We start from the raw sequence: 13,683 nt of genomic DNA on the forward strand, positions 1-13,683 counted from the left end.
AGTGGCCTTATCCTTTTAGGAAATGAGTGGTTCAGTGCCCAAGAAACTACTACTTCAAAATGCGTCGTCTGAGCTGAATTTTTTCCAGCAAGTTTATGAAGCTCAATTCAAAAGCAGAAACACCTCTCTTCTTCAAAGAGGGTCTATTCCTATGTGCAAGAACAGGATTGCACCCATTTCTTTTGAATCCATGGAAGATTTTAGAAAGTAAGGATGAGAAAGAAAAAGTTGAATATGTTTTAAATCAGTTCTTACATGAAGTTCAGTTTGTCTCATTGATTGTTTTGGTTTGGGTTTTTTTTGGTTTGGGTGGGGAGATTTTTGGGTTGTTGGGGTTTTTTTTTTTGGTTGTTTTTTTTTTTTTTTTAAGATAAACATAAATCATCTTCACCAGGAAAACTTCAGTAGTTGGGATCAATAAAGCAACTGGCCTTGCTCTAGCATACATACTAAGATTCATCATCTAAAACCTTGGTGTTTCTTATTTCTACATTCAAAGATCCCTGGCAACTAGAGTTTCAGAAAAAGGCTGCAGATAGGAGCTCCTCTGCTTGGGTGCCATAAGCCAACCAAATGGAGAAGCAAAGATGAACCTGTCTCTCTTTTGATCAAATGAGAACCAAAGATCAGTTCTCCAAAATGTACAGGAAATCTTTAAATGTGAATAACATGTATTTTCACCCTCTTCTCCTCCCCCCCGCCCCCCAAAAAACCCCACAACAAAAAACAAACACCACCCAGAACTGCAGGAACTTTAGGAACTCAGGCAGACTGAAAATACTTGATCCTCAAATTGTAAATATTTAGCAGTGTTCCCTAGCCACCATTCCCTCTTTCTCATTAAGGTGTTTCACAGCCATTTCTCTCTTCTTTTTCTAAATCAACAAATGGCCGTTTCCTTCGGCAACAGAGAACGCAAGGACTGCTTCCTACCACAGCAGTGTGGAAGATGAAGTAAAACAGTAAGACTCAACAAAAGAAGAAGAAATGGAAAAACTGTAGTTAAAAAGAAGTAGGAGATCAAAGATTTCTCACTGTCAAAATTCTGTACCAGATTTGTGGTGCATTGCTTGTACTCACTGTAGCTGCAAAGTATCAATCTGAGTTCATTATTCTGAAGGACCAGAATTGATTTTCCTCCACGGAAACTGTTCCTTCTTTTTTACTTTCACATTTATTTTAAAAGAAAAAGGCTACATCTGGGGGGCAGAAACCAAGGTGTATGCTTGATATCAGTTCTCACTCATGCAGAGAATAAATGAAACTCAGAAGATCTACAAATACTTTATATAGTCTAAAATTATATGTATAGCTATTATATTCTTACGATTTCTAGACTTTATCCTTTCACATGCATTTTAAATACTCACTCTATTGATGCCATGGTATTTTAATGGAGTTTATTATCACTTTTGAGTCACAGAAACACTGAGAATGAGACATAACATAATGTTCACCTGCAGTTAGTCATAACATGAATCAAGCTCTTTATCATCACTGTCTCTCACTTATGCCTCACGATGGAATAACCTTAAAAACTTTTATTTAGAAGTAATTCTGCATAAATACACAAATAACATGGACTATGATGCAGTGAGAGCTATAGTGGAATTCAGTTAATTAGCAATCCAAAAGTTACAAGCAATGATAAGGAGCCTCATGATCTCCAAAGAAGGTGTACGTGTCATGATGTATGTATCCTGTAGAGCAGCAAACAGCCTCTCCCCACATTTTCCAAGCAGTGGAAGTTTGTTACAACTGATGCAGACCAATACACATTGTCTGCACTTTAAAAATGCGTGACTGTACAAGAGTCATGTTTTTGATTCAACATTTATTAGTTACATGTATTACAAGTAACAGCTGACAATTTTCTTTACAAAAACCAACACAAAGCTCGAAAAAAACCCTTTAATATGCTATCAAGTGAAGAATCAGGATTCTTTTCTGGTATGTAAACTCTCCGCCAGACTATTAACAAAAGGGCAAATTCTGAGACCTTCCTTGAAAAACTGCTATTTACTATAGACAAGAATACAGGAAGATAGGCAGCATACTTGTACGATATGTTATCGCCAGCAATATATTTGTGCTGATAGAAGTCAAAGCCAATCTTCGCCATCCTTACTCAAACGCTTTCTAACAGAGAAGACAGAAAAAGGCTGCTATCCTATCACAAGTTGTTTGCCAACTAAATTTAGAAAAATAGTTTGCTACTTAAACTGGGCAAGCTATAGTTGCAGATTGAGGCAAAACATAAAGCTCACAATACAATTTTATAGCTGTTTTTTAAGAAGAATTACAGGTAGAAAAGCAAGATTGATCTCCAAGCTGTACACTGGACATACCACAAACCTGTGTATGCTATTGGTTTACCTACTTGAGCAGATATTTAATGAACAGAACTACTATGTTTTCCTTTCATATGATCTTGGATTAATCTCTCTCAGTTTCATTTAGCCCTAGATTACAACGCCTGCCTTTCGCCTTGTTCAGTCTGAGCTGCATGTCAACTGAAATTCTGTCCCAGTTGTGGGGGGCTCCAAGAATTTCAGGTTTTTGCTGTGTGCTATCAGCCAGCAAGTCCAAGCCAAAGCAGGCAGCAGAGCCAAGGGGACATGAGAAAGCCACCCAAGGAATGTGCTGACGCAGAGCATGCTCCGAGGGTCCTCCCACAGAAAAGGCACCCACAAAGCTGATTCCACAAAGGCAAAATCTCAGAAGCAAGTCATCATCCCCGTAAGGCATGATGACTGGGAGAGCATGGGATACTGAAACACTTCACTGAAGCCACTGATGCACACACCTGATTCAAACATTACTTTAGAAAGACCAAGGTAAGACAACCATCAGAACTGACAATGCACATATGTATGGCTTGTCAAATCCTTGAAACAACAATTACATATTTTCAACAAGCCATACAATACCCTATGCATCTTACAAACATCCAAGATCCTAGCACAAAGCTATTACGTTGAAAAGGCTTAGACGAAGGTACCAGAACAAAACAAAGGTGGCTTTCCTTACCAGCACTTCTGCTATGTCATAAACAAAGGTAGATCTCTATCATAGAAGCAATGATGCAAGCCACCGTTTAGGAAGCCAGGCTGCCTTGTATGACATAACATCTGATTTAGCACTCCACATGCGCTCCTTGGGTCTCAGCTGTACCACCACAGGAGCATAAAGATAACTTTAAGTAGGTTTTAAAAATGTCAGAAGGAAATGACAGCAGAAGCATCTGTTAAATCCCTTTATTTAATAATATCTTGCACTTGTAAATTATTTGGCAGGACAAAATAAATTGACACAAATTACTTCATTTTATCATTCAAAATACAGCTACTGGACACTCTCAGAAAATCACAAAGTCACATAGGTATAAACATATTATTTACTTTAATGATTACTTTGTAGTGCAAATCTAAATTAAGCTCTCGTGTTTGCACCTCACAATGTATTTACATTTGTCATATGTCCAGTGTATGGTCTGGAGATCAGTCTTGTTTTTACTTACAGTTCTGCTGTGAAAAGGAGCAGAAAATACATTGTAAAATTCTGTTTATTTTGCCACCTGTATAGAGTAGGCTTTTTTTTTTTTTAAACATAAGATTAATGTATTTCAAACCATATCAAGCAAAACAATAGGAGAAAAGAGAACCATGCTGGGTTGTGGTAGGAAACCACAACTATCAAGTTTTTCACTAGAACAAATCAATACCATGATATCCCCATATTTACATGACCGCCTATTATTATCATCATTTCATCCACACGCTTACCAAGAACCCACAAAAGCAACAGCATTAACCTACTAAAGCAAACAGAATGACTATTTTCCCCGTGCCTAATCAAATTCTTATTAAGCAAGCAAATTGCTTAAAAAGTAGAGGACTGCTAATCCTCTATCAGTAAAACAGTTTAAGTACAGTTTAACAAAAGCACTTTTATTAATAACAAAGTAATACTGAAATACAGTATCCTAAACCATTCAAAATTCAACTATTTGTATAAGCCATATGACTATAGAGTAGCATAAAAAGAACAGCAGATAAATATGATCTGCTCTGAAAATAAGCTACTCCACTATTCAGCAATTGATTTTTGAATGGTTTTAACACAATTTTTCATATCAAAATTACACAGTTAATCAATATTGAGGTGTTTAAATATGTCCTGAACCTCCAAAGCTTTATATAATTCAGTGACTTTAAATATAGGAGTTGTCCCATTGGGATAGAAAGGATGATTCATACAGCTCAGGTTGTTTCCATGCATGGGTTCCTTGCAAAAAAAAAAAAAAAAAAAAAAAAACAAAAAAAAAAACCACCAAAACCAAAAAAACACCAAAAAAAACCCCAAAACCAACCAACAAACCAACCAACACAAAACAAAAAACCACCCCCAAATAAAAAAAAAACCTAATACTTTGTTAATTTGCATATCTAAAACTATTTTGTTTTTAGATTCCTAATTTCTCTCATATTAACTGTTTACAGAACTACAATGTAAACTATATCCACTCTGAGTGCTAAACACAGAAGAGTTTCTCTCAAAAAATTTTCTTAAGAAAACCAAATGGAGAGATGAAGACAACTCGCTTCAAGTGACCAAAACCATCTGCATATAGACTTCATTTTCCACAAATCCTACCATACTGGTAATTTTACATATTTGCAACCTTTTGTTAGGTTGCCCAATTGATCAGAACTCTTCAGAATATTAAATATAAAGAAAATCCAACTGTAAATGTGTCTGTTCAAGAAATATTCTGCTTTAACATAATGATTTTACATAATCATCAATTACATACTTTGTAAAGCAGATGAGGAAAGTGAGGACATACCCGTGCTATTGCCTCTGCAGCTTTCACCTCAATCAGTAGCAGATAAGGTCATGCCAACAACAACCAAAAAAAAAAAAATTAAAAAAAAGCAGAAGACAAACAGATCCCTTACTTCAGAGGTTGCCAGTCCTGGCATTTCATCCCAACACACCCTTCATTTTTAACTTCACTATGTCACAACCCACTCTTTTCCATAAGATTTAGTCTTAGCTCTCACAAGGCTTTGGCCAGGAATGATAACATATGGTCATAGTGACCCAGTCAGTAAGAGGCTATAACTTTACAACAGCAAAAATAACACATTGAATTGATAACAATTTCTCCCATGAAATGCCAAGGGCAGGCCTGCTCTAATGCCCATATAAGTGAGTGAGAGATGCCCATATTGAATCAGTCTCCAATGAACATTAACAAAGCTGAGATACAAGTGGCAGGGGAAAAAAAACAGTACATTTTGATCCATGATTTTTTATAATTTTTTTTTAATCAAGCTTAAAGCGATATTAAGGGATACTTTCAACTTCCACTTTTTGAGAATGGACTGCTTTTCTTTTCCCTCTTGATACTTATACAGGACTTTTCAACAAAACATGGGCTGCTGGGCAAACTGGCCATGCAGGAGTACACAGAGAACACTGATGCCAATAGCTGGCACATGAACTATACAAACAAACTGAAAAGTAGATGAACTGTTTGTTTAAAACATTTTTCATTTTCAATAATAAACTAATATTGTCTAGTTTTAGTAGCACACCTTTTCCAACAGAATTGAGCCTGCAGCACTGGTCAATCATATCTCCAGCACTCTGCTCATAAAACTCAGTTATTTTTAATGTGATGAAAACAGTATTTTCAGCCTGTCTGCCCATTACCATGAAGTGTCTGAAAAAGTTCATGAAAACATCTGTTTGGATATCCGAGGTACCTGTGGCAGAAGCAGTTGTATAATGACAGTGTCCCCTCTTGGTTTTGCTAGTTCAGCAGCCCTGTAATGCCTGCATTTTTCAATATATTGTTTCAGGTACAGAAAGAATACATTCAAAACAGAATCTGGACTGGTTTGACACGTGCTAACATGCAGTGGAAAAGATATGAAATAAAAATCTTGTTACAAAAATAAATAATGAATAACGCGGCAGCAAGCATGATCTCATCAAAGTCTTTATCTGAACAGAGCATAGTGGCAAAGACCAGAAGGCTCTTGTGTGACATTGTTATCTAAAGTCTTGATTAGATTTTCACCTCAGAGTTCTCAATTTTGGTAGCAATCATCGCGAAGATACTATGGTGACTGGCACTCTAATCACACAGACAGGTAACAGTATAGAAGACGCCTATCAGATAAGAGTTTGAAGCATTTGAAAATTCAGCCCTGCCATTAGGTCTGTATAACAGTACTCAATTTTACGGCAGGAGAAATGTGATTACAGATAAAAAGGTAGGATTAGTGCTGTACAAATTCTTCTCCTCTTAAATTAGATTATCATCGTTCAGTAGCATTAGTTAGGTTTTTAGGGAGTGTCAGAATTCAACGAATATATAGGCATGTATTAACTGTAAATCTAATAAAAGCCTGCAGCACAACCCAAAGGTCACAGTTTGATTGGCCTCGCTTTGCCAGACACTGCACAAAACTGCAACAAACAAGTCACACAACTTACAGTCGACGCAAGCTACTCTCATTTCAGGTATCTGCCACAGAATATAAGCTGTTATTTCCTGTGTTTCTATTTCAGATTTTATTAGAAATTTGTAATAATTCATTATAGGGTTAGGCTGGACTCAGTACCTCTGCATGAAGTACAATGTTTGATGCAGGTGATGCTATGGGAATGAGGCTCTTATCATCCCAGTGGATTTAGTCAGTATTTCCTCACTCTAGAGCCAGACATGTGAGTCGGCGTCCATGTCCATGGCATGCACACAGAGTTGAGATTGCTACAAATTATTATTTTAGAACACACGCACTAGTCATTTCCACACATATTGTAAGTACTCCAGATTACCTCTAAGCATTGAACTCAAACTCTTCATATACTACTGTACATTACTACAAGTATCTTACTAATACAATTGTAACCCATTGTAATGAAAACATCTGAAAAATATTTTTAAAATCGACTTCTATTAAGTATACTTTGTATACAACCAACTCCTTATGTCTTGATAACAAATAACAAGTGTAGGAGCTGCATTATTTGAGCAACAGAAAAATTGTGCACTGCACAATCCGATTAGTATCACCATTAGACATGCTCATTCTGAGCAACATAGCTTCTTGCACAGTTGCTGCCTTTGGCACATAGAGGCTTCCTTTCACAGCTAGCTCTTCAAGTATGTCACGAAACCTGTGGGATGATTGCTCCTGAAAAACAGCGTAATGCAAGCCGTGGTGATGATACAAATTGTAATTTGTATTCTTGTGGACATACTCATCTGATCATTGCACTTCCTCTTCCAAGCACTAGGAATCATATATCCAACATTTTTAGTGCTGGATTGGACAGTCAAGTATTTTGGGAACTTTTTTGCTCCCCAGCAGTAGTTGCCTGCATAATCCTGAGGTTTTGAGATATCAGAGGCAGGGGAGGGCTGTTCTGGGAAAGCAGCAGTTCAGCACACTTGCTACATGTGCCAGAAGATCAGTGGGAAATACTGAAGATAAAACGGCATTTACTGAGTTGATACTGCAACAGAAATTTCCCAAACCCTTATGTCGTGGTTTAACCCCAACCAGCAACTAAGCACAATGCAGCTGCTTGCTCACTCCTCCCCACTCCCAGTGGGATGGGGAGGAGAATCAAAAAAGAAAAAAAAAGGTAAAACTCGTGGGTTGAGATAAGAACAGTTTAATAACTAAAGTAAAATAAAATATAATGCTAACTAATAATAATAATAAAATATAATAATAATAGTAATGAAAAGGAATATAACAAAAAAAAAAAAAGAGAGAGAAATAACACCCAAGAAAAGACAAGTGGTGCTCAATGCAATTGCTCACCACCCGCTGACCGATGCCCCAGCAGCGATCTGCCCCTCCTGGCCAACTCCCCCTGTTTATATACTGGGCATGACATTCCATGGTATGGAATACCCCTTTGGCTAGTTGAGGTCAGCTGCCCTGGCTCTGCTCCCTCCCAGCTCCTTGCACACCTGCTTGCTGGCAGAGCATGGGAAACTGAAAAGTCCTTAACTTCGGATAAGCGCTACTTAGCAACAACTAAAACATCAGTGTGTTATCGACATTATTCTCACACTAAATCCAAAACACAGCACTGTACCAGCTACTCAGAAGAAAATTAACTCTATCCCAGCTGAAACCAGGACACCTTACTTAAACTGTCTCCAGCAAGAGCCATATTTGTGTCTCTGCTTATGCATCTCTAGCCTCTACTTTGTGGGAGCTCCTTGGTGCTTTCTGGCACTCTCCCACCTCCTGGGGCCACCTTTGCCATGGTCAGACTGTAGGTACTCGCATGACCACAGCACGCATCAGCTTCCAGTCACCAGAGACTACCCCGTCTGCATCAGAGCAGAGCCCAGATGTAAACTAGCATATATGCAAGGCAGATGATGAGTGAGCATAGAGCTTTCTATCTTAACAGCATACATGCACCCATTGTCTCTCACCATCTGCTATATGAAAGAAAAACCTATGCATATATAGCCATGCTAAATTTGCAAGAAGAGTAATTTTCAATCGTTTGCATAACTGTAATCCATTTTTTCCTAACAACACACACTAACAGGAATGACTTATAGCCCCAGTTTAGCATGCTACTAAACTACTGCTGTCTTTGCTTTACCTCTGGAAGAACAAGATAACCTTCCTGAGCTTCCTTTGTAAAATGCAAAATATTTCAGCCAAAAACATCAAGCTCTGACATTCACATACGTATGCTAGTGCCTAAATTAAGGTATGTATGTTTGAAATGTGTATCCTTCAAGGACAATCTGTGTAGAAGAGATAAACATTATAAAATGTAGACAGCTCAATAATGAAATAAGGATTCTGGAATTTAATATAATGATAACTCAAGCACTGAGCTGTACGTGTTTAGGTTTTGGAGTTTTCTTTTCCCTTTTTCAAATTGCATTATAAGAAGTATGGTTCCTTTAATTAAAAAAAATGTATTTGCTATGATGAATAGTAGTTCCCCAAATATTTTTAGCACAAGACATGTAATTCACTCAATAAGTGAAAAAGTTTGTTTAGAAAAAACCACTCAACTATAGCAAATGTCCAAAATCATTCTCCATCTGCAGAACCATAAAAGGGCTCAAAACAGAAGCAGAATGTTTTACAACAGCTGGTCTCTTTCAACTTTCCGTAATTTTTATAGCTACTTTTTGGTGAATTTTTTTTTAGCACACCACAGCAGGACTCTTCTAGAAACAGGCAGACCGTGATTTCACTCGTGCAATTCCATGAAGCAGAGGTGGATCACTGTTATCCCGAACCACCACCAGCCAGACACATGCAAGGTCAAGTTATGTACTCTCACACCAGCACTGAAAACTTATCAAATATGGCCCTGATCCAGCAAAGCACTTAAGCACATGCTTTACTTTAAACATGTAAGTAATCCTATTAGAGTAAATGAGATTCAGCATAAACCACTGGACTGAATCTCAGAATACTTTGGTTGCGGCCCTGATTATGTCAGTGACCGACTGCATAACCTTGGACAAATCACCGTATTTCTGTGTCTTTATTTCCTCTTTTGCCCTTTACATGTGTTTACCATGTTGCATACCATCTCAACAAAAATAATCCCAATCTGGAATCTTCTAGAAACTGCTGTACTACGAATAATGGCAGGGATACTTATGTATGTTAGTCCATTTCCAAACGCCTGTCATATACTCAAAACTAATGCTCCCCCAAAAAAACCCCCGAGGTGACATCCCTTATCCTTAGGTCTGCTTATCCAGTATTGACAACCAGTTTCAAAAGCACAACATTGCTCTTAAAAAGCAGTCGTGGGAAGGAGTCCAACTGAAGGGTACCTGCAGGTATGGGCCAGGACAGCTCCCAAGCACGCGTGGTTACAAGCCCAGGACTCACGCTGCAATTCCGCTCCCACTGCTAGTCCCTTGCTCACAGGGCAACGTGAAATCCCACGTCCTGCCTGGGGATTCATGGGTCAGTCTGCCACATTTCTGCCAGTGCTGTACCCACAAAAGGAAAAAACTGCACAGCCCTGGGAAAATGTGTTTAAAGCATGCAGGTGGAAGACAGCATTGTCTCACAGGGTGCAATGTATTAACACTAAAAGGCTCTATGTGCAATATTTTTAGATATTGCGATACAAGATAGTTTTCCACAGGCAGGCCATATGCCATCAACTCTATGTCTTAATGATCCTGAGAATATTTTCACATAAATAATTCTGCTTTTGCATGTATACACAACCACGCAGCGTGTTTACTCTTGCCGTCACACTTCCTGCTTCCCGGCAGTTGTCACAGGCAATGTCACTGTCACAAGGAGACTATGGATTCAGCTCCTAACAATGAAGCAGGCACGGATGAGTGGGCAGGATACTCAAATGAGTTCCAGAAAGACTTGAGGTGAAATACTGTCCCTAGTGAAATCAATAATAGTTCTCCCATTTACTTCAGCAGAGTAAATATTTCAACTCTTTTTTTCTATGCCTTCTGGTCATCTCAGTGCCTAACAGAGTAATCATTTGTTTTCGTTAGGAACACAGGGAAAAGGACAGAACAGATGGAAAGCAAGGGAGGGAGGGAAGATTTCAAAATAAATGTACTCTTTTTTCAGAATAATTAAAAAATGATTCCTATAGTTACAGATTATAAACAATGCAGAAAATTAGATTAGATTAACACAGTTAAGATCCTCCTTTCTAGGAACTCATTCACAAATTCCTCTTCCGTCCTTGAAACACCTGTACACCACGTTGCTGCTTTCCCAGCTGAGCCAAACAAGAGCTCACAGCAACAGCAACACAGTTTTGCGTGTGTCAGTCTGCTCTGGATCAGGCCTTTTGCATACAAAGATATCTATTATAAGACACATGCATCATAAGCTGTACTCTGTTAATTAAAATATTTTCTGCTGCAGATTGGAAGCCTGGCCTACAAGATATTTGCCAAAATTATGTTCAGGAGCACAGCGACTGAAATGCATTTTTGAACGCATTCAGTTAAAAGTTAGTTACTTTTGACTTTTTCTGAATGCGTGCTCTGTTCTCATTGTATGATGAAGGGAAACACAGTCAAAAGGTTATATGTAACTGTGCATTTGCAGCAAGTTAATGGATACAATAAGCTACTAATTTTCAGAAGACATTCAAGATTTTGGACATAAAAAAATAAAAAAGAACCCATACAGTAACCTGTAACAGAGCTTGAAAAAACGCATACCATGCGTAACGCAATAAAGTCACTGAATAAGTGGAATTTACAGTAAGCATGCTGTTTGTCAGCAAGTGTTGCAAGTTTCCAAAATTAGTTGGCATATCAGACAACAGTGAACATTCAGTATGCATTTTAGAGCTCTTTAAGTCCTTAGCAGCATTCAAAGTTAAGGCTGACATTTCATCTTTAATTCATGCTCCTGTGTCTTTCTATATTAACTACTAACAAAGCAGCATGCTAATAGCCTCAGCACAGAGAGCATGCGCAAAGGCAGGAGCTGTGCACGCTCCACGGAACACTGGTCTGCATCTCCAGTGAAAGTAGATCTGTGCCTTTCGACAAGGGAGGCAGCCACTAAATCGGCACTGACAAACTTGAACATCGCAGCAGCTGAGATGGAGATTATCGTAAAGAGCAACAGAAAAGTATACCCATGACGTCTATTTAGAAGTAATTTCTCTAGGAGAAAGTTTTCTTCAGCTACTGAATCTCTTTATTTGAACCCACATTATTTCTCTCTGAAAGTGATCTTTGTATTTTGTCAAACTTTATCTACTTATTTGGAAAGGATTCTAAAAAAAAAAAAAAAAAAAAAGAAAACCACCAGGTTTTAACATAAGTTTAGACTCTGTGCAGCACCCGTCTTTTCCCCAGCATCTCATACAGTGCCTCACAAAAGGCCCCAGAGGTTGGACAAACATAGCACCAGGAAAAACACAGTGTGAAAGGGATCTTTATGTGCATGTGTGAGGGCCCAGTGCTAATAGCTCAATGTGCTATTGACACATCACAGTGCAAACAGCTAAGTCTTTTTCAAAATAGCATGAGTCACAGTGTCATTCTTAACTTTGCCTTTCCCAGATTTGGGTATTTTGTGAAGCAAATCATCCCCGTATTATTAAAACATTTTTGTAAATGAAGGTAGGCACTGGGAAACGACTACTGCTTCTGACGGTAATGTTTACTCCATAAACTACACACGCCACAGAGAAGGTGTGAATAGATAGAAGTGGTACTGCAACTTCTCTGACAACCCTCCTCAAATCAAAACGTCTGTTATCTTCCCGTGCTAGCAGCTGATGTACTTTTAGATAACCCTCCTGTCTGGTATAATCCTTTAGTTAGAGACTTGCCATAACAGAACCGGAATCATCCGAAAGAGCAGAGCAGAGCAGAGGCAGGCGTCCCTTCCCCTCCCTCGCAGGGACGCCCGAGCTCCATCAGAGCTCTGCCCGACCCGCCGGGGGAGCCGCAGCCGCTCCAGCCCGGGGAAAAGTTCAGCAAGTCCCGGCCCGAGCCACGAACGGCTGCGCGCTCGGCAAAGCCGCCTTTTGTTCCCTGGCCGCGGGGAGAGGGACTCGCACCCCGAAGTTACTCCCGGGGCTCTCTGGCTTCCGAACTCAACCGGAACGCCCAAGCGCCGGGCCGAGGCGACGGCCGGCTGCGGCCTGGCGGGCGGCTCCCCCCCGGGCGAGCCCCGCCGCGGCCGCGGCAGGCGGAGGGAGGCGGCGCGGGGCGCCCTGCCCGGCTGCCCCGGCCCCGCCGGCACTCGCCGCCTCCAACTTGCCGGGGACGGGCGTCCCACGGCCCCGCAGAGAGCCGCGGGCGTACCCCGCCGCCTGGGGCTTTCGGGCATCCCGCAGCCCCGAGCCTCCCCGCCCCGACAGAGCCCAGACTCCGGCTCCCGGGGAGCCGGCCCCGGCAGCAGCACGAGGAATTAATACACGCGGGAATTAATAATCACCTTGTTGTAGTTGTAGTAACCCAAACACTGGGCAAAGTCCAGGTTGGAGGGGTCTCCGGGAAGCGAGCTGCCCGCCGCAGCCGGGTAAAATCTTACATCCATGCCGGTGCTTTGGTCCAAGAAGTGCACTTGGAGAGACCGCCGGGAGGTTTAATAGATCCACCTTCAGGTGCCTTCCCCGGGGCTGGGGCGCGGGCAAACCGCCGAGGGACCGGAGCTGCGGGGCGCCGAGCCTTCCCGAGGAGCGGTGACGAACGAGGGCAGGGAAGCGGCGGGGGACAGCGAGGGAAAGAGGCGGCCGAAAAGTGCAGGTAAACGAGGAGAGGAGAGGTGGGCGGCGGAGCCCAGGTGGGTGCCCGTCCGCCTCGCCGGGAGGAGGGGAGGGAAGGAAGGGAGGGCAGGAGAGAGAGGGAGGGCTGTTGTTGTTTTTTAAAAGCTCAGTGCCAAGCCAGGGGCTTTGCCTCCGCATTCAGAAGCAGCTGCTGTACACAAAGGAGCCACGCGCCCGGCGCGGACGGACGGACCGACCGCCGCTGCCCGCCGCAGCCTGCCCGCGCCGCCGACAAAGGCGGGGGGGGGGGGGGGGGAGAGCCCGTCGCCGCCGCCGCCTGCCCGCGGGGCCGGGGGACCGGGCACTGCGATGTCACAGCCGCCCCGCGGCTGCCGGGGAGGGGGCAGCTGCCCCGGAGTTGGTGCAACAGGGCTG

The 13,683-nt window shown here is 41.4% G+C and overlaps 1 protein-coding gene across 1 annotated transcript in view; it reads right to left on the reverse strand.

Moving 5' to 3' along the window:
• The window catches only part of TOX3 (TOX high mobility group box family member 3), a 78,893-nt gene extending 65,560 nt beyond the window's left edge, over nt 1-13,333 (reverse strand). Inside the window, 1 exon segment of the mRNA XM_050904189.1 lies at nt 12,978-13,333. Coding sequence (XP_050760146.1) covers nt 12,978-13,079 — 102 coding nt within the window. The 5' untranslated portion in view covers nt 13,080-13,333.
• Between the last annotated feature and the right edge of the window lie 350 nt (nt 13,334-13,683).

The sequence above is a fragment of the Gymnogyps californianus genome, chromosome 12 (genome assembly GCF_018139145.2).
Source record: "Gymnogyps californianus isolate 813 chromosome 12, ASM1813914v2, whole genome shotgun sequence".
Classification (NCBI taxonomy): domain Eukaryota; kingdom Metazoa; phylum Chordata; class Aves; order Accipitriformes; family Cathartidae; genus Gymnogyps; species Gymnogyps californianus.